This window comes from Megascapheus bottae, chromosome 29 (assembly GCF_031878675.1).
Source record: "Megascapheus bottae isolate mThoBot1 chromosome 29, mThoBot2.hap1, whole genome shotgun sequence".
Classification (NCBI taxonomy): Eukaryota; Metazoa; Chordata; class Mammalia; order Rodentia; family Geomyidae; genus Megascapheus; species Megascapheus bottae.
In genome coordinates, this window is record NC_143537.1 from 14,180,661 (window position 1) to 14,201,366 (window position 20,706).

The following is a 20,706-nucleotide window of genomic DNA, read 5'->3' on the forward strand; positions in this document are numbered from 1 at the left end:
AGGAATGTGCTAGTCTTATTTTCTGTGTAATAATTAGATATTCTAAGGGCTTGAATGTTATGAGTTCCAGTGACATGAAAGTCTTAAGGGTTTAAGCTGGGCTCACACCTTTAATCCTTGTTGCTGAGAAGGCTGAAAGCTGGAGGATTGTAGTTCACAGCCTGCAGGAGTCCATCTCCTAACTAATTGAGGAAAAAGCAGCTGTGGCTGTGGCTGAAGTGGCAGAGTATCAGCCAAGTAAGCGAGTTGGAGACTCAAGTTCAAATCCCCAGTACTGGAAAGAAAATAGGTTTTAATGAAAATTTGACATTTTTACTTTGCATTATATATTTTTTATTTGCTTGGAAGTGTTTTGTTTTATTGTGTGAAGAGGTGTCGTTATTTAGCCCTTGCTAGCCTGTAACTGGAGACCCTCCTGCTTCCATTTCATCAGTGTTGGTATTTCAGGTTATATATTTCTACCTATGTGGCTGAAGAGGAGTTTTATCATCATGGTCTTTATTATTCTGTGTTAGCTTTTTTCACAAGATAATTTCAGTTACAAATTGTCATTCAGGAGTTAAGCATTTGTTAAACATTTTATCTAGAGAACAAAGACTTAGCAAAAATGAAATTGAAGGGTAGATTGTGGTATTTTTCTCTTTAAAGAAATTAGTAGTTGTGAGAGTGTTGTATAACAAAGTACCTTGTAAAGTATTTTGCCTTTTGAGTGAATGCTTGCAGTTTTTTTCCACTTTATTATTTGATGAAATTATTCTGAAATGATCAGTATAAAGTCCTGTCTTGCAAGTGATTTTATTCTTTAGAGTTACTCTAACATAACATTAAATATATGGGATTGTGGCAATGTAAGTAGTAGAACTTCACGTATGACAATGTAAGCAGAAATCATTTAACTAACTTGGCTGAGCTTTACAGTTCTTGGCTATGCACGTACTCCTTTGTGGCTTTTCATGTGTACCTAAGCCTGAGTTGCTATATTCTTGTAGAGGGTTGCCAGTGGTTGGTTGTATGGCTAGGGGAGGGAAAGAGTTTTGAGAAGAGATAATGAAATCTTTTATGTCCCTTTCCATAAGTGACATTTCAAAGGCTTCCATTTTCATAAGAATTGGTTGTGCAGCTGCAACCCTGGCAACAAGGCCTGAGAAAAGAATTGTTGGCTATGTTCCAGAAAGCTAGCCAGTGTTCTCATGTGGAGCTGAGCTCATGAGACAGATCAATAGAAGCAAGACCATTGCCTGCCCCTCCCTCTCCCTCTCTCCCTCCCCCTCCCTTCCCTTCCCTCTCCTCTCTCCCTCTCTCCCTCTCTTCCCCTCCCCCCCTCTCCCCCATCTCCCCATCTTGCCCTCTCCCTCCCCCCTCCCCTTCTCCCCCCTCCCCCTCCTCCTTCTCTCTGTAGAGGCTGTCAAAATTTTCCCCACACATTATGTTATCAGAAAAGTTCAAACCGTTATAAGCTCCTCATTCAATGAAAGTAGCTATATTGCATCCTTGTTAAAAATACCCTACTTTTTTTTTTTTGTCAGTTGTGGAGCTTGAACTCTGGGCCTGGGAGCTGTCTCTGAGCTCTTCAGCCAAGGCTACCACCCTACCCTTTCCAGTTTTCTAGTGGTTAATTGAGATAAAGAGTCTTCATGGATTTTAGTGCTTGGGCTGGTTTTGAACCTCGATCTTCAGAAATCAGCTTCCTGAGTAGCTAGGGTTACAGGCATGAACCACTATGCCTGGCTGCTACATATTCTTAGAAGTTAAAATTTCTCTGATTTATATGTTCAGTCATTGTTGCCTCATTCTTGGTGAAGTTGAAGTTTATACTTTTTTTTTGGCCAGTCCTGGGGCTTGAACATAGGGCCTAGGCACTGTCATTGGATTTTCTCTACCACTTGAGACACAGCACCACTTCTGGCCTTTTCTGTGTGTGTGGCACCAAGGAATCAAACCCAGGGCTTTGTATATGCTAGGCAAGCATTCTATTACTAGGCCACGTTCCTGGCCCTGCTAATTAAGTTTTTTTGGGGGGGCGGGGAAGGGATAGGTCATGGGCTTGAATTGTGGGCCTACGTGCTGTCCCTGAACTCTTCAGCTCAAGGCTACCACCCTACCCTTGAGCCAAGTCCCACTTCCTGTTTTCTAAAGGTTAATTGGAAATAAGAGTCTCAGGTTCTTTTGTGCCCAGGCTGGCTTTGAACCTTGATCCTCAGGTGTCAGCCTCCCGAGTAGCTAGGATTACAGGAGTGAGCCACAGGTCTCACGTTCTTTAGTGCGTGAACTGTTTTTGAGCCATGATCCTCAGATCTCAGCCTCCTGAGTAGATAGGACTTACAGTGAGAGCCATCTTGCTGAGCTTCCTAAAATTAAGTTTTATAGAAGTTTTTTTCTCTACCAAAACTCAATGACAGCTAGAAATACCTCATTACTTTGGGAGACAATTTTAAAATGCAAGTCTTAAGTCACTTTATTAATCAAGAAGGAATCCAGTGTAAATGTATATCACTCATCTTTTTCTCTTGGGGGTGAATCTGAAGCTCCGTGTTAAAGGTTGGTCTTCACTGTATCTTGTTCTACACTGATAATGACTGAACTTTGTTCTTAACTGGCTTTCACAGCCCCAAGGGATTGATTCCTTGTCTGGCCAGGAAAGATGAACTACACATCCTGCTCACTTGCTAAGGCTTTTAATTACCTTTGTGCTTCCTTTCTTGTACAAAACACTTGGCAGGAGTTGCATGAGTAACTAGATAGTGAAGAAGCCTTTCCTAAAACTTCCGATCACCCAATACCCTCTATAGTTAGGAGGAAGAGACCCGAGTAAAACCAATTTTGTATAATCATGTATTTTATGTACAATTAATAACATAAAACCAAGTTAAAATTTAACTATCTACTAAAATTATTAATCACAATACATGTCAGACCTATAAATTGTCCCTATATTTAAACTTGAGGGAATTTTGACATTGCTGTAAAAGAAAATAATTGACTAAATAAGTGGTGCTCTACTTTGATATTGTGATTAATTTTCTGTTTTATATGGTGTCAGTACTAGGGCTTAAACTCGCCTTCCCCAAGTATGACATTCCTTGCTATAAACAAGAGAATGGAAGGAAGGGTGCTGGAGCTTATCAATATCTCCAAGCTCACATCTCTTAAAAAAAAAAGTAACCAGAGTACCTTATGCTTTTTGAAGTCTTCAGATAACAAAAAGAACAGTCTCATGCTATGCCTCTAAACTTGGCACAGCTTCACATATGTCATAGATCTTTGAGTCTAAATGCTGCACACTCAATTCACTTCTGTACACACTGAATACGCTCAGTTCCTGGATTGGGGTAAAACATTGCAAATTATAAAAACCTCCAGAAGTTTAAGAAGTTACTAAATGTATGTCCTTTCTTGTTTTTCAAAAGAAGACTTAAAAAAAAATTATACCGTTAAATTGTAGACAGCATTCTAGACCATAGTTTCTTGAAATTATCAGTAGCAAAGCTGTTCATACAGATAAAAAGCCTAGTGTCTGTAACATTTGCTTTAGGTGGGGAAATGAAGACAGGGAGCTGAAGTTGATTAATACTTTGATCAGAAAACAGTTTTTACCTCTCTTTCTCCTGGCTACTTGACTTCTCCCAATCTCATTTTCTACTCCATTTCTGACAATTTCATTTACACGTTGAGAGAAGCTTTTTGTTTTTTTGTTTTGTTTTGTTTTTTGGTCAGTCATGGAGGTGTTGAACTCAGCCTAAGCTCTGTCCCGCAGCTCTTGAGCTCAAGGCTAGCTTTCTGCCACCTGATCCACAGCACCACTTCCAGTTTTCTGGTGGTTAATTGGAAATAAGAGTCTCATGGACTTTCTGTCTGGGCTGGCTTTGAACCTCAGTTTTCAGATCTCAGCTTTCTGAGTAGCTAGGATTACAGACATGAGCCACTAGTGCGCTTGAAATAGGCTTTTAAACTTAAGGAATCTTTTTGCCAGTCATTAAAATGACTGAGTAATTTGCTTCAGGTTATTTAATAAGTGACAGCAAGATGTTTCAGGTTCTTTCCTTTTGTAAGTTCTTATGTCTTATGAATCTTTTAAGTCAAGTGAAATTTCTCTTATATTGCAGACCAGTCTAATCCTTTTTTTATTTATGAAATGTGCTGGGCTGTGTTTAAAGCCAAGTTTAAATGTTTGATGTTATTACAGTGACATACCTTTTGCTATGTAGAGATTATTTTAAAGTATTAGGGTTTTTTTTTTTTTTTTTTTTTGTGGTAGTCTTGATTTCTTCAGGGCCTGGGCACTCTCCCTGAGCCTCCTTTTGTTGAAGGATAGTGCTTTACCACTTAGACCACAGCACCACTTCTGGCTTTTTGTGTGTGGTTTTAGAAGAGATAAAAATTTCATGGACTTTCCTGCCTGGGTTGGGTTTGAACTGCAATCCTCAGAACTCAGTCCTGAGACACCAGTGCCCGGTGTATATGGTTTTTAAGATGGATGTATTTAAAGAAACTTGGAGCTCAAGAGGTAGAAGAAACTGTTGGTACAGTTACTGGTAATTAGTAAGTGATTGTGATTTTTTTGGGGGGGGGTGTATGAATTCAATATTTTCTGACAGTTTCTGTAAATGATTTCTATACTTAAAATAAAAATAAATTGCTATTAAGGTGTGTGTTGGTCAGAGAAGTTACTATTCCTTTTTTTTTCTTTTTTCCTTTTTTGTTGGTCATGGGGCTTGAATTCTGGGCCTGGGAGCTGTTTCTTAGCTCTTCAGCTCAAGGCTATGACCCTTTCCCTTGAGCCACAGGGCCACTTCACTTCCGGTTTTCTAGAGGTTAATTGGAGATAAGAGTCTCAGGTCCTTTTGTGCCCAGGCTGGCTTTGAGCCTCGGTCCTCAGATCTCAGCCTCCTGAGTAAGTAGCTTTACAGGCTGAGTAGGATTACAGGCATGAACCACCCTGCCCAGATGTACTTTTAACATATTTATTCCATTACCTATTTTGTCATTACCCCACAGTCCTGTCCCTCTCCATTATAGTCTCTACTTGTTTTCTTCTTCTTCTTTTTTTTTTTTTTCCTTTTGGTTGGTCCTGGGACTTGAACTCTGGTGCTGGGCGTTGTCCCTGAGCTCTTCAGCTCAAGGCTACCGCCCTACCCCTTGAACCACAGCACCACTTCCAGATTTTGACTCTACTTGCTTCTTGTATTGACATTTAGTACAGGGGTTGAACTTAGGACCTCATACTCTCAACTTGGTTATGACTCACATTCTTGTTCATGACTGGTGTTCTACCACTTGAACCATGCCTCCAGTGCAGCATTTTACTGCTTGATTGGAGATAGTCTTGTGTACTTTTCTGCATAAATGGGTTCAAACTGTGATCCTCTGATCTCAGCCTTCACAGTAGCTAGGATTACAGGGGTGTTGGTAATATGCTTTTGTGTTGTTTTCCTGAGTTGGGTATTTTTCACTTAACGCGAATATCTCTAGTTCCATCTATAAATGACACAGTTTTGGTCTTTGTTACATAATACTTCATTATATGTAAGTGCCACAGTTTCTTCACCCATTGATCTGTAGATGAGCACCTAGCTAAGTCAGTAACTTGAACAGTGCTATGATAAGCATGGGTGTTCACCTGTCTCTTTTGGATCTGACTTTGATTTTTTCTGAGAATGTGCCCAAGAGTGGCATTGCTGGATCAGGTTTTTAGTTTTTGAGAAGCTGTCATACTAATTTCCAAAATGGCTACAGTAATTTACATTCCCACTAACAGTGAATAAAGGTTCCCTTTTCTCAACATTTGAGAAAGTACGCTTTAAATTTTATGGAATAGGTAATACAAGCTTTACTGTAAACGTGAAGGAAATTTGAACTTGGGAAAATGTGTATTATAAAGTCATTTATTCACTTTAAGAATTAAATACAGTTAAAAAGAGAAGGAAAATATAGCTATTACCAATGTAAAATTAATATTTGAAAGTAATTTACAATTAGCACTTTACATGTAAATGAGGATATGTGATATATAAGGATTAAACGAAATAATAGGCTTGAAAATAAGTAGTCCTGTCTGTCTGTGTTACAACAGTGTTGAGTGAGCATAAATGACTACCAGGAGACTTGATTGCCCAGTGACTTCTTAGTGCTCAAGGTCTTTGACCAGGGTGGAGTTAAACTTGTTAGGATCAGCACTGACTCAGTGGATACTGAGTCAGTCACAGAGCAGTGCACAATGGTGCCCTAGAGATAACGATGTTCTAGAAACCTTCGAAGAATTGGATTTTGAAATTTTTCACCATAGAGAAATGATAACTATTTGAGGAAAAATGGTTAACGCAATTATGTCAATGGATAGGGTGATGATTTTAAGTTGTTTCTATAAGTATGCTAGTACCGGGGCTTAAACTTGGGGCCTAGATGCCTTCCTTTAGTGTTTTTGATCAAGGCTAGTGTTTACCTACTTGAGCCACACCTCTATTTTCTCTCTGGAGTGGCTTTGAACTTTGATCTTCAGAGCTCAACTTCCTAAGATGCTAGAATTACAGGTGTCAAGTTACCATCTTACAGTGTTTTTTTTTTTTTTTTTTTTTGCCAGTTCTGGGGCTTGAACTCAGGGCCTGAGCACTGTCCTTGGGCTTTCTCAAGGCTAGAGCTCTACCACTTGAGTTATAGCACAACTTCCGGTATGTGGTACTAAGGAATTGAACCCAGGGCTTCATGTGCCACTTCTGGCCTTTTCTGTTTATATGGTATGAGGAATTAAATCTAGGGCTTCATGCATGCTAAGCAAGCACTCTACCACTAAGCCACATTTCCAGCCCCGGTTTATACTTTTTAAGCTAAAAGTTTTAAGTTTTATCACAGGTCTAAGAAATGATGGCAGGATAATAAAAGTAGTTAACTTTTCTTTGGCTTTTTTTCCCCTAGACTATCGGCTGTCTTGGCCTCCAGTTACAACAGCCATTTTACATCGTTTGCTGATTCAGAGTCTCTGGAAGAAGTGAAGAAAGGAAAGAATCTGCTACTTTGAACTGACCATACAAAATACAAGAATAAAACTCCAGTGAAATACAGTTATTTGGATTAGCCCCTCATCATACTGAGGCTCATTGTGGAGTTTCCTGAATTGAGACCTGGAACCTTCATCGGTGCTTGCTGCTGCCTTGGACTGAAAGCATGAGTGAATTCTGGTTGTGTTTCAACTGCTGCATCGCGGAGCAGCCTCAGCCTGTGAGTATGATGCCACACTGGCAGATGCTTATTCCACACACTGCAGATTTTCACACTGAAATTGGGATCCAGGACTGTTCTAGGGGCTTTGAATGTCTGTTTTTTAAAGAGGTTAATACCTTTTGAGGAAACTCTGTTGTTTGAATTAGTGCGTAGACAGTGTGGCTGCCAAATCATCTTTGTATTCTTCTCAACCATCTCATTTTCCCCACAACAGACCTTTGAAGAAGATACATGAAATAGGCTTGAATTAGGTCTTGTTTTTGTGCTTTTGGTCAGATAGATGTTAAATGGTCTTGAATGATTGATTTTACACATGGCTTTCTTTTTTTTGCTTTCTAAGTCCTGCCCACTTTCAGTTTTTGTTTCATTTCTGTAGATGTCTACATCAGCATTCACCTCAAAGGGTAAGGATATAGCTTAGTGGTATAGAACTTGTCTAGCATGTTTGAGGTCCTGGGTTCCCAGGTTTGATCCCTTATACCAAGAAAATGAGCAAAAACAAAATAAAAAAAAAACCACCAGTCACCTCTGTGAAATCTCTCCCACTTATCCTTGGCTTAGATTATGCCTTATCTGTAGTGCTTTAGTTATTACTATAAATACTATTGTATATCCTGAGAAAGGGCTGGAGGAAGCCGGGTGCTGGTGGCTCATGCCTTTAATCCTAGCTACTCAGGAGGCTGAAATCTGAGAAACATGGTTCAAAGCCAGCCTGGGCAGGAAAGCCTATGAGACTCATCTCCAATTAACTACCAGAAAACTGAAAGTGGAGCTATATCTCAAAGTGGTAGAGTGCTAGATTTGAGCAGAAAAGGTTAGGAATAATGCTTGGGGCCAGAGTTCAAGCCCTATGACAAAAAAGGATGATGGGTGGCGGGGAGGGACTGCAGGGGCTAGTAGTAACTGGAGCTGGATATTTCTTTTCCTCCCAGGTGCTAAGGCTCTGATAAGATAATTTCTCTTGGGGACAGGTTTTGTTAAAAACAGAATTTTTCAGCTTGCTTAAATTTGGCTGTCATTCCCCACCCCCGCCTCCAGTCTTTTGTTGAAACATGGGGGGGGTTTGTTTTTTTTTCCTTCTGTGTTCACTGAGTTTCTGGTTGGATTCCTGAACCCACATCTGCAGAGGACCTCAAGACTCCATGTCAGGGATTAACTCCCAACCGCATGTATACTGAGTCTTTTTAGTAGTTCTTTCAGGACAGTTAGGCCTCCTATGAGAGTATTGGGTCTTGTAGAGGTATCTCTATGACCTCAGTTCTTTGACAGATCTAAGAGTTGTTGGGTTTCATGTTTTCTAGGCCTTTTATATGTTGTGGGAGTAATTGCTTTTGAACTCCTTAACTATTAGACCAGAAACAAAGTCAGATTGGTATATTTTTATTTTCATTTTTGTTTACTTTTTGTTGGTTGTGGGGCTTGAACTCTGGGCCTGGGTGCTGTCCTTCAGCTCAAGTCTGACACTGTCACTTTGAGCCATAATGCCACTTCTGGTTTTCTGGTGCTTAATTGGAGATAAGATTCTCACGGAGTTTTGTGCCTGGGCTGTCTCTGAACCTTGATCCTCAGATCTCAGCCTCTTGAGTAGCTAGGATGACAGGTATGAGCCATTGGCTCACCTGGCTTCAGCATTTTTTTTTAATTTTAAGTTTTTTAAAATTATAATAAAGATGTTGTACAGAGGGGTTACAGTTATGTAAGTTTTTGGACAATGTTACCCCAGGTTGATAAACACACACACACACTCATACACATTGATATAAATATATATTTATTGTTATTTTAGAGATAGTACACAGTGGAGTTACAGTTACATATGCCATGTAATAAATATATTTCCTTTGATACAATGTCATTTGTTCTCTCATTCTAGATGTTTTATTTATATTTATATATATATAAATAAATTTTTGTGTTTTATTTTGTTTTTTGCCAGTCCTAGGGCTTGAATTCAGGGTCCTGGGCACTGTCCTTGATTGAACACTTTTTGCTCAAGGCTAGTTTTGTACCACTTGAGCCACAGCACTGGCTTTTTCTGTATATGTAGTATCGAGGAATTGAACCTGGGCTTTGTGCATGCTAGGCCACACTCCTGGTCCTAGACAACTCTATTTTTAAGGATTAAATTATTTCTTGCCAATAATTACAGTGTAAATAATCAAGGTGAATTCTTTCCCAACAAAAATATAGTTGTATTTGTTCATTGCTAATATGGAATAACATAGGTTAGCTATTTAAGTAGCTGGAGCATTTTCTGTGTAGAAAGGCTTTGTAACATCTTAGTTTTTTGTTTTTACAAAGAAGATTTAATATTCTTTAAGTACATAGTACATACTATGTACTAGGGAAGAAGATGAAGTCTCATCTTTATGACCTTTTTTTCTTTTTTTTTTTTTTTGCTGGTCCTGGGGCTTAAACTTAGGATCTGGGCCTGGGCACTGTCCTTGCTTTCTCAAGGCCAGAACTCTATCCCTTGAGCCACAGCACCACTTCCAGCCTTTTGTGTGTATGTGGTACTTAGGAATTGAACGCTTCTTGCACGCCAGGTGAGCACACTAGGTCACGCTCCCAACCACAATTCTTACTATTCTAGGGAAATGTATATTTGCAGTTTTATTAGAAATGCCAAGATTGCCTAATTGAAAAGTTGCTTGGTCATCTTTTAAGTTTCCTTTCCTAAACTATTCACTGCAATCAAGTACTAGATGCCAGCTCTCCCACGTTCTATGTCACCCTCTACACTGGCACATTCCAAGTGTGAAAAAAGGAACCGCCCAATCTAGGAAAGAAAATAGACTGCAATTTTCTGAGCTGTAGCCTAAGAATCAGTTTTTCTTTTCCTACTCTTTTATTTTAACAGAATACATCCAGTAAGAATCCTTGTATTTCAAGCAATAGTAACCCAAAATGTTCTAGTTGACTAGAAATGTTATCATTACTGTGGCTAAATAAAGCTAAGATTAGGGATTTTAAATGGGATGGTTGCTATCTTGCAACAAAAAAGTTTTGTTAGCTGTTTTCAGAACTGTAGTCTGTCCTAGTAAATTTCTCAGGTATCCTTAAAAACAGTGAACGTCGGGCAGGGAGTTTGGCCTAGTGTAGAGTGTTTGCTTAGCATGCACGAAGACCCGGCTTTGATTCCTTGGTACCACATACTTAGAAAAAGCCAGAAGTGGTGCTGAGGCTCAAGTGGTAGAGTTCTAGCCTTGACAAAAATCTGAGGACCTGAGTTTAAGCCCAGGACTGGCAAAAACAACAAAAAAACAAACAACAACAACAAAAAAACCCAGTGAACGTTGTCCAGGTGCCAGTGACTCATGCCTGTAATCCTAGCTAATCAAGAGGCTGAGATCTGAAGATTGTAGTTCGAAGCCAGTCTGGGCAGGAAAGTCTATGAGACTCCAATTTCCAATCAGAAAAAAAGCTGGAAATGGAGCTATGGATCAAGTGGTAGAATGCTAGGTTTGAGCAAAAGGAGCTCAGAACAGTGGCTAGGATGTGTTTAAGCCTCAGGACAGCAAAACCCAAAAAGCAGTGAATATCAATTCTATCGAAAACTCACATTTCTGCTCATCTTTCTGCTTCCACATTTGATTTCCTGCATGGCCTTGATAAACAGTTGTGTTTGTGTCTGAAATGTACTTTAGACTTATCTACACAGTCTCTTATTATAGGTACCTATAAATGTTTCTGGAATTTTTTACAGTGAGTCAGATAATAAGTGGCAGAGAGGTATTTAGTGTACAAATAGGTTTTTAATGTGCAAATAAGTATTCATGCTGTCAGCTGGAGATAATTTCTTTGTGGATAAAGAAAGCTGGTTGTGGTGGCTCATGCCTATAATTGTAGCTACTCAGGAGGCTGACCTCTGAGGATTGAGGTTTAAAGCCAGCCTGGGCACTAAAATCTGTGAAACGCTAATCTCCAATTAACCAGTAGAAAACTGAAAGTAGGCCTGTGGCTCAAGAGGTAGGGTGGTAGCCTTGAGCTGAAGAGCTCAGGAACAGTGTCCAGGCCCAGAGTTCAAGCCCCATGACTGAGGTGGGGGTGGGGGGAAGAAAGCAGAGAGAGAAATAGTAATGTAGAAAAAATTGGGATGCTTAAACAGTGTTTTGGAAAGCCTATACAATACAAAGACTCAAGGGAGTAAGTCGGTAGGAACCCAGACAAACAGATATTAGAGACCAAAAGGAGCAAAAATTCTGGAAGTAGGCGCCGGGAGTTTGGCCTAGTGGTAGAGTGCTTGCCTTGTCTGCCCAAAGACCTGGGTTCGATTCCTCAGTACCACATACATAGAAGTGGTGCTGAGGCTCAAGTGGTAGAGCTCTAGCCTTGAGAAAGTCCAAGGACAGTGCTCAGGCCCTGAGCTGAAGCCCAGGACTGGCAAAAAACCAAAAAACAAACAAAACAAAAAATTCTGGAAGTAGAGATTATTGTTAGAGAGGAGCAGTAGAAAGACAGCATGACCCTGAGTCAAGGGACCAGTGGGAATGAGGTCAAGGAGGTAACCAGTGACTATGACCTTCCAGGTCATGAAAAGACATTGCATTTTATTCTTCATGAGATGGGATATCACTGGATAGTGTTGAGCAAAGAAGACAATGGAAGGACATACTTTCTAAGGTGGTTTGCATCCTGCTGGCTTGCACTGACTGGCCATGCTGTACAGAGAGCCAGTAGACTCCTGTTGTTTGACATGGGTTGACTTTTGCTGTTGTTGCCTTTCTGACTTTTAGTTTTAACCCATCTAAGCTTAAGAAATGTGGTAGACCTGCCATGAAGGATTAGAGGAAGAACACAATGATTGGTGTTTACAGAGTTTTCCTGCTGACTGTGGTGGCACATGATTGTAATCCTAGCACGTGGGAGATTGAGTCAGAAGGGTCCTCAGCTTAAGGTCAGTCAGCTACATAGTGAGTATGAGGTCACTCTGGTCTATATAGGGAGCCCCTCAAGTAGCAGATTCTGGATTTCTTCTAAAGGGAAGTGGCTGAGGAAACAGAGGCCATATGGCCTACTTTCTAGATGGTCTCAAGGCCGCTACTGCAGCCAACAGTTCAGTTAGCTGTAGCACTCAAGATTTCTGGGTCTGTAACAGAAGAGCAATGCCCCAACAGTATGTACCTCCATGGGCAGTTAGTACTCCACAGGTCAGCCACTGAGGGTTAGGACTTGAATTCTACACCGTAAATGAGATGTAACTATGGTTAGAAAAGTCATCTTCCTCCCCCCCCCCTTTTTTTTTTCTAAAAACACAAATGAACATGTTCTTTGATTGATTTTGACAGTCCTGGGGCTTGAACTCAGAGCCTGGGCACTGTCCTTGGACAATTTTTGCTCAAGGTAGTGCTCTGCCACTTGAGCCAGAGTGCCATTTCAGGCTTTTTCTGTGTATGTGGTACCAAGGAATTGAACCCAGGGCTTCGTGCATGCTAGGCAAGCACTCTACTACTAGGCCACACTCCCAGCCCATCTTGATTTATTTAATCTAATACAAAAATCACAATTTTCTCAAAACATTTAAGTGAATGAATCCACTTAAATGTGCCCATGCTGGCTTGGCCTGTGATCCTCATTCTTGTGCTTCCCCACATTGTTGGGGATAACAGGCATGAATCACCTTTCCGAGACCTCAGTTGTGATGGAGTCTCATGAACTTGTTTTGCCTGGTTGGCCTCGAACTGAAGGACCCTAATCTCTGGGATTACAGAGTTGACTCATTATGTACACCGAAGACTATTTGAACAGTAGTAATATAATGGACTCGTCTCCTGTCTCAGTTTGAATAGTTTCAATCCCTAGTCTTAATCTTATTCTAGTCACGTCCTGCTTTCCTGTGTTATTTTCAGACCAGATCCAAATCATGTTATTTATCCATAATGAATTATCACTAAAAGATAGGACCCAGCATAACCATCATTCTAACAAATGAACAAGAACTCATATTTTGTGCATAAATATGAAGGATGGTAAATGGTTAACACACAAAGGCTGACTTTATCGGAACTCTCAGTAGCCTTCTGTGTCCTTTCCAATCAACACCTATCTGGAAAGGTATCTTGAGTTTTAAATCAGTTCAAGTTGTATTTCATAATTTTATCTGTACAAGTAGCCCTAAACAAGGTAGTTTTATTTTTTGTTTATACTTTAAAATCAAATCATTGGATATAATCTTGTTTGTTTAAATTAACTTGTACAAAGTTGATCAGTATTGACGTAGGTAGTTGAACTTCATTTTCAGTCTTTTTTTTTTTTTAACATTATACTATGTGGTCATACCATAATAGATTTACCCATTGTAGGTCATACCATAATAGATTTACCCATTGTACATCTTTTTTCCTGCTACTGGGGCTTGAACTCAGGACCTGGGCACTGTCCCTGAGCTTTTCTGCTCAAGACTAGCCCTCTGTCACTTAATCTACATCTCTCCTCCCAGATTTTTAGGTAATTAGATAAGAGTCTCAGGAACTTTCCTGCCTGAGCTGACTTTCAGCCTCAGCCTTCAAATCTCAGGCACCTGAGTAGCTACAATTTCAGGTGTGAGCCACTGGCACCTAGCTTCCATTGTGCATCTTTTGAAAAACTGGGCTGTCAGCATGGGATTGTGCCATGTGTGCGTGTTGCCTGGACACCCTTTGAGGAGAGTTTCCAGATCATATACTTACCAGTGATATCTTAAGAATATTTACTTTAGGCCAGGAGTTTGGCCTAGTGGTTAAAGTGCTTGCCTAGCATGCATGAAGACCGGGGTTTGATTCCTTGGCACCACATGCACACAAAAAGGCCGGAAGTGGTGCTGAGACTCGTGTGGTAGAGCTCTAGCCTTGAGAAAGTCCAAGGACAGTGCTCAGGCCCTGAGCTCAAGCCCAGGACTGGCAAAAAAAGAATATTTACTTTAGCCAGGCACTGGTGGCTCACGCCTATAATCCTAGCTACTCAGGAGGCTGAGATCTGAGAATTACGGTTCAAAGTCCACCCAGGCATGAAAGTATGAAAATCCTTTAGACTCTTCCGTTAACCACCAGAAAGCCAGAAGGTAGAGCACTTCAGCTCAGGGACAAAAAGTATTTAATCTCAAAGATCAAATTGTTCTGAATATGATATTTCCATTTACATTCCAACTAGCAGTTTGAGTGTTCATTATTGCATATCTTCAACATATGACATTATCTTTTGTTTAATTTTTTATCAAAATTGTGGACAATTGTGGTAGCATCTCTTTGAAGTTGAACCTTGTATTGTCTTGCATTTTAATGCTAGCAAACAGGAATATTGGCTTATTTAACTATTAGCTTAGGAGCCTCAGGATTAGAATTGTGATTTCTTGAAATGAAACTTCCCAGTTCAGTCCTTCCACGCTTCTGCATATTCTATTTATAGTATAGCATAGATCAGTCCCTTAGTGTGTTTTGAGTGACATTTTGAGGTGAACTGCTGATGATTAAATGAAGATATTTTAACATAACTGCTCCAGTTTTGTGTTTAGTTTCAAATGTGGTTAAGCATTAATTGAACCTGGCACTTGCTACTTACTTTGCTTTTAATAATTTTCATGAAAATAAATGCATTTAATAGCCACAGGTCATTCTACATGCGATATCATTAACAGAGCTTGACTTTTAAAAATGATGAAAAGCAAAAATGTTCTAGTATTCCTCCCTGCATATGAACACATTCCAGCAGGATGTTTTGAGTACCCTAGTGAATGCCTACCTCATATAGCTCTGACTGGGTAAATTACCTTGGCCTGGATCCTTCAGTTCTCTTGCTCCCAAACCTTCTCAGTGCTGTACACTACATACATGCTACCTGCCACCTTTGACTATGGTATGTTTCTTATGACAACAGCCAGGAAAATAAATTTAGAGAAAACATCTTGATGTGTGAGTGAGAAGAAAAAAAAGTTGTTGGGGTCAAATAACTAAAAATAAGCTTAGATTTTAACTTGTTTCTTTATGTCCATTATGGTCTGACTTTATTATGTTCATGAACAAATCTCTATTCTAGCAAGCGGTGCTCAGTGGGGACTCTGAGATGCTATTAGCTGGCAGCTTAAGTGAATACTGGAGCATTTCTTAAAAGGTCTTTGTGTGCAAGTCATCTGACCGCATCTGGGAGATTGTTGTGTTTATCTTCAGTATAAGTTCTGTCATTGTGCTAGAGTGTGTAAGTCTGCATCTTTTTATAAGGTCATAATTTTTTTAAATGACTAAAATAAAGTTGCCTTTATTACACCAATATCACGAAAAGTAATTTTCTTGGGTTTTATGAACATAGACCAACTCCAAGAATGAAGTAGAGGATTAAGCCTCTGTTTAGAGTCAATGTGCTAGATTCTGATCTCACATTAGCATTAGTGTACACAAATAGGAGAGAAAAGGGATACTGGTAAGAAACTTCAATTTTAAGTCAGTATAGGCAGGGAATCTAGGTCATGTACTGTTGTAGAGAAGGAAATTTTGATAGCAGGCACCTATAATTAAGTCAGTTTAATTGAGACTCATAGTCTCAAGCTTTCTAAGCACATTGAACTTTCTTCCTTTATAATTTACTTTTATTTATTTTTTTGCCAGTCCTGGGCTTGGGCTCAGGACCTGAGCACTGTCCTGGGGTTTTCTCAAGGCTTGAGTGCAAGCACTCTACTACTAGGCTAAACTCCAGCCCCAACATTTTTCCTTTTTATTGTACAGTACTAGGGCTTGAATACTCAGCTTTCTTGCTTACTGCTGGCACTCTGCCACTTAAACTGTGACTACAATCTGGCATTTTGCTGCTTAATTAATGAGTCATAAAGATTTGCTCCAGCTAGCTTTGAACCTTGGTTTTTCAAATCTCAGCTTCTGGGTAGCTAGGATTATAGGCATTAGCCACTGGCATCTAAGTGTGTGTGTGCGTGTGTGTGTGTGTGTGTGTGTGTGTGTGTGTGTGTGTGTGTGTTTACGTACGTACGTACGTACGTGTACATGTACGTGTGTGTACATCTGGGGACTGGGTGCTGTCCCTGAGCTCTTCTTGCTCACCAACATAGGTACAAAAAGATAAAACCCACCAAGGAGAGAGTGGAGAGAATTGGTTTGCAGGGATTGAAATCAGTCAGATAGCAGAGAACACATAGCACACCCTCACCATGGTTGTTTTTAGAAGTCTGACATGTTTTGAACTCCTTCCCCTGCTCTCAGGTCAGATCCTTTTCTGGAAACATTGATAATTTCCTTCTTGTAAGTCCAGCTTGTGTGGATTTCCTTGTGACTAATTTCTTTCTTTTTTTTTTTTGCCAGTCCTGGGCTTGAGCTCAGGGCCTGAGCACTGTCCTCAAGGCTAGAGCTCTACCACTTGAGCCTCAGCACCACTTCCGACTTTTTTCTATGTATGTGGTACCGGGGAATCGAACCCTGGTCTTCATGCATGCTAGGCAAGCACTTTAACCACTAGGCCAAACTCCCGGCCCGTGACTAATTTCTTAAAGAGATGGTTCCTTAATAAAAAGCTGTCACCTGAGGGCCATGATGCTTTGTCAGAATGAGCCAACCTCTGGAAGAGAGAATGATAATTATTTACTTTTCACATGGAGATTGATTTAAAAAGTTATTGTTATCTGAAGTTGACCTAAGTGGACAAGTACTCTACCACTAGACCACGTTCCTGGCCCCTAAATTTTAGCTCTTAAAGGTTCCTAAGCCGTCTAGTCAGATTTGCAAATTACTATAATATATTAGAAACTATATTAAGAGCTGGGTGTGATGGTACATAGCAGTATCCCAGCTACTTGGAAGGTAGAGATTCTAGGAAAAAAAGTTAGTGAGATTCATATTAACAAAGGAGCCAGTTGAAGTAATTCATACTTATAGTCCCAGCACAGGTAGGAGGATCATTGTTTAGGGCTAGCCCTAGAGTAAAACATGACATCTGTCAGGAACAAAACAAAAGAACAACAAAACTATAACAGTAAAAGGGCCTGGGCATATAGCTGTGGCTCAAGTGGTAGAGCACTAACTGAGCCAAGTACAAGATAGGATTTTGAACCTGAGCACTGGCACAAAAAGAAAGAATAGTTGTTTTCATTATAGTATGTTTTACTAGACATGTATGAATGAATTCCCACAGTGGGTATGAAGTTGAGCTGTGAGACTGTCAAAATGTATCTGACTTGAGGTGAAACAGGCAGTCTTTTAGTATTTTAAAAGAATCCTTTGCTATTATTATATAGTAAGTATTAAAGTTTAAATGAGCTTAGAAGAAGTTAGAAGGGAAAGAAATGTAGGTAATAATCATATTACTTATTTCTAGTCTCTGCAACATCTAGTCTTGTTTCTCTTCCATTTGTATGCTAGTTTATTCGTCAGAGACTTTAGGTGATAGTCTTTGAAACCAGACTTCCCTAGGCAGTGAGTGTATCAGCTCATGTCACCACCAGGAAAAGGCTGGACCTGGCTTTTTTCTTACACATTTGTACTCAGGACCGAGGATGAGGTTTGGGAGGATTACTCTTTGAAACCAGCCTGGGGGAGGATTAATGTTACTCTCCACAAATAATCTTGTGCTGATATGAATGCCTGTAGTCTCAGCTTTGCAGGAGGGTTTATAAGTAGTTCAAAGCCAACTTGCCTGGCAGAAATATGGGACTCTATCCAAAAAATAACTAAAACAAAAAAGGCTCTGGTGTCATGGTTCTAGCAAGCAGAAGGATTTGAGTTTAGTCCCTAATACTAGCATCCCCCCTTAGAAAAAGTCCCCCCCCCCCATTTCCCCCTCTGTACATGGATTACTTCTGTCTGCTGAGGAATGTTTTGTCCTGTGTAGCAAACAGGCATGATTGCTCTCAGGTCTAGATTTGCTATTATAAATGATGAAAGAGGGGCCGGGAGTTTGGCCTAGTGGTTAAAGTGCTTGCCTAGCATGCATGAAGACCCGGGTTCAATTCCTTGGTACCACATACATAGAAAAAAGCCGGAAGTGTGCTGAGGCTCAAGTGGTAGAGCTCTAGCCTTGAGAAAATCCAAGGACAGTGATCAGGCCCTGAGCTCAAGCCCAGGACTGGCAAAAAAAAAAAAAAAAAAAATGATGAAAGAAAAGCGACTGCTTCTTGAGTCCTTCCCCGGGAAGGGTTCTGGCCCCGTGTGTCATATGCTAGGAGTCATAGGAGGGTGGGAAAGCAAAGTAGATGCATATGTTAGCATAACGTAATGTTCACGCTAAACATCCATGCCTGCTTATGCAGGACACAATGAAGTCTCAGTCTAAATATCTTTGAACTGCTCTGATAAAAAGATACTTGCTGTCTCAATTTTTTTTTTTTATTCATGGTGGAGGTTTGAACTCAGGGCCTGTGTGCTGTTCCTAAACTCTTCAGCTTATGTCTAGCACTCTACCATTGTGAGCCACAGGGCCCCCTTCTCGCTTTTCTGGTGGTTAATTGGAGATAAAAATCTCTTGGGGACTTTTCTGCCTGGATTGGCTTTGAACCACGATCCTCATATCTCAGCCTCCTGAGTAGCTAGTATTACAATCATGAGCGCCACCAGTGCTGGCTTGCCAGAACCATAAAGATTCTGTGTTCATTAAAATCTGGAGAATAAACTGGCATTAAAAAAACTAAAATGAACATATTAACACAAATTAGCAAAAAGTATGTAAGATCAAGCATATGAGTTATAAAAACTGCCTTTTAGTAAAGATAATTTTTTGTTTCTTTTGTTGATCATAGAGCTTGAACTCAGGGCTTGGGCACTGTCCTTAGGCTTTTGTGTTCAAGGCTAGTAATCTGCCACTTTGAGCCACTGAATGATCTACTTCTAGTTTCGGAGTGGATAATTAGAGATATGTCTCATGGACTTTTCTGCCTGGACTGGCTTTAAAGCACCATCCTCAGTACCTGAGTAGCTAGAATTTCAGGTGTGAGTTCTCAGCGCCTGGCAGACGTGGTTATTTTGAATGTCAAAACTTAATAGTAGTTGTCAACACTTTGAGGCTTAGAATAAAGCAAAACGTCAAGGTAGCTAAGACCTAGCGCTGTCAGTACTTTGGTAGGGTTCCAGTGATGCTACGGGTGCCCAGCTCCTTCCGTCTTTCTTAAAGTCATGGCATTGATACATGGTTATTGATACGTTTACTTCTGATGATTTTCCAGAATTCTTCTTGGGCTATTCTAATGGTTTTCTTATTATTTGTATGTTACCTCTGGAGCTGGTCCAGCAGTCAAAGAGTACGCGCCACAGATGGGTGATGGTGGGTTCAGCTGAGCTCCTTGCTGGCAACTCTTCCCTAGAGACAGACAGCCACACAGGAAGCTCTGTGCAGTCATCACCAAAGCCCTATGGGCTCATGTAAAATATATATGGGGCAATGGTTGGAGCTCAGAAGTGAGGAATGAAAATAGTGAGAAGTTGGTCCAATGCAGGAAAGATGAAGTGGAAGTTTATTTAACTTTTTCAGTTGATGAGATAGTCTGTTGAGTAAAAGCAATCTGGTTTTTATGAACCCTGGAAGCCACTTTGTTTAATGACTTGATCGTTGTAGAGTTGATTTTAAGGAGAAAGAATCCTACAACTTAATAACCTTCCAAATAATCAAACTGACACAAACATTTTTTTTTTTTTTTTTTTTTGCCAGTCCTGGGCTTGGGCTCAGGGCCTGAGCACTGTCCCTGGATTTTCTCAAGGCTAGGGCTCTACCACTTGAGCCACAGCACTACTTCTGGCTTTTTGCTACATATGTGGTACCGGCTCTTCGTGCATGCTAGGCAAGCACTCTACCACTAGGCCAAACTCCTGGCCCCTGACACAAACATTTAAAAACTTTTTCCAGGGAGGAGAGTGGGTGCCCAAACAGGGACTTGAGAGATGCCTGAGCGGAAGAGAGGCTGTCAGAGGGAATACTAAAGCATCCTGTCTTGTACTTGTGTGTACTAGCAGCTGTGTTCACATATTGAGCCTCTGTAGAAGTGGGACCTGTTACTATGTGGGACCTGTTACTATGTTAGGAGTATTCAACCTTTGGTTCAGGGTTCCTCAGCCACTGAGTCATCGTCTCTCTGGGAATCCTGTTCTAGTGCCGATTCCAGCCCCACCCCAAACTTGCTGGGTAGGAAGTCGTGGGCCTAGAGCTCCATAGCCAGTGCTAGTCTTTCCTGAGGGGCTCAGCAGGCACTGAGGGCTGTGAAGCCCTGCTTTAGAGGATCCACACAGTGTGGAAAACACAGCAGACTATCCACAAAATGACATTTGTGTGAAGCAGAGAAAGCTAAACCAGTGGATAAGTAATTTATTTTTTGTGCCATTCCTGGGGCTTGTACTCAAGGTCTGAGAACTGTCTTTGGGCTTTCCTCAAGACTAGTGGTTTACCACTTGAGCCACAGCACCATTTCTGGCTTTTTTTTTTTTTTGTATGTGGTACGATGGACTCAAACCTGGGTCTTTGTGCTTGCTAGGCAAGCCCTCTACCACTAGGCCAAATTCCTGGCCCAGATAAGTAATTTTTATGCTGAAACAT

General features: G+C 40.5%; 1 protein-coding gene across 2 annotated transcripts in view; it reads left to right on the forward strand.

Annotated features, from left to right (window-relative positions):
* Cdc42se2 (CDC42 small effector 2) overlaps positions 1-20,706 on the forward strand; it is a 55,343-nt gene that overhangs the window by 18,033 nt on the left and 16,604 nt on the right. For both annotated transcript variants that reach the window (XM_090320761.1, XM_090320762.1), the window contains exon 2: positions 6,910-7,212. In XM_090320761.1, coding sequence (XP_090176887.1) covers positions 7,159-7,212 — 54 coding nt within the window. In that variant the 5' untranslated portion in view covers positions 6,910-7,158. The remainder of the gene's footprint in view (positions 1-6,909; positions 7,213-20,706) is intronic.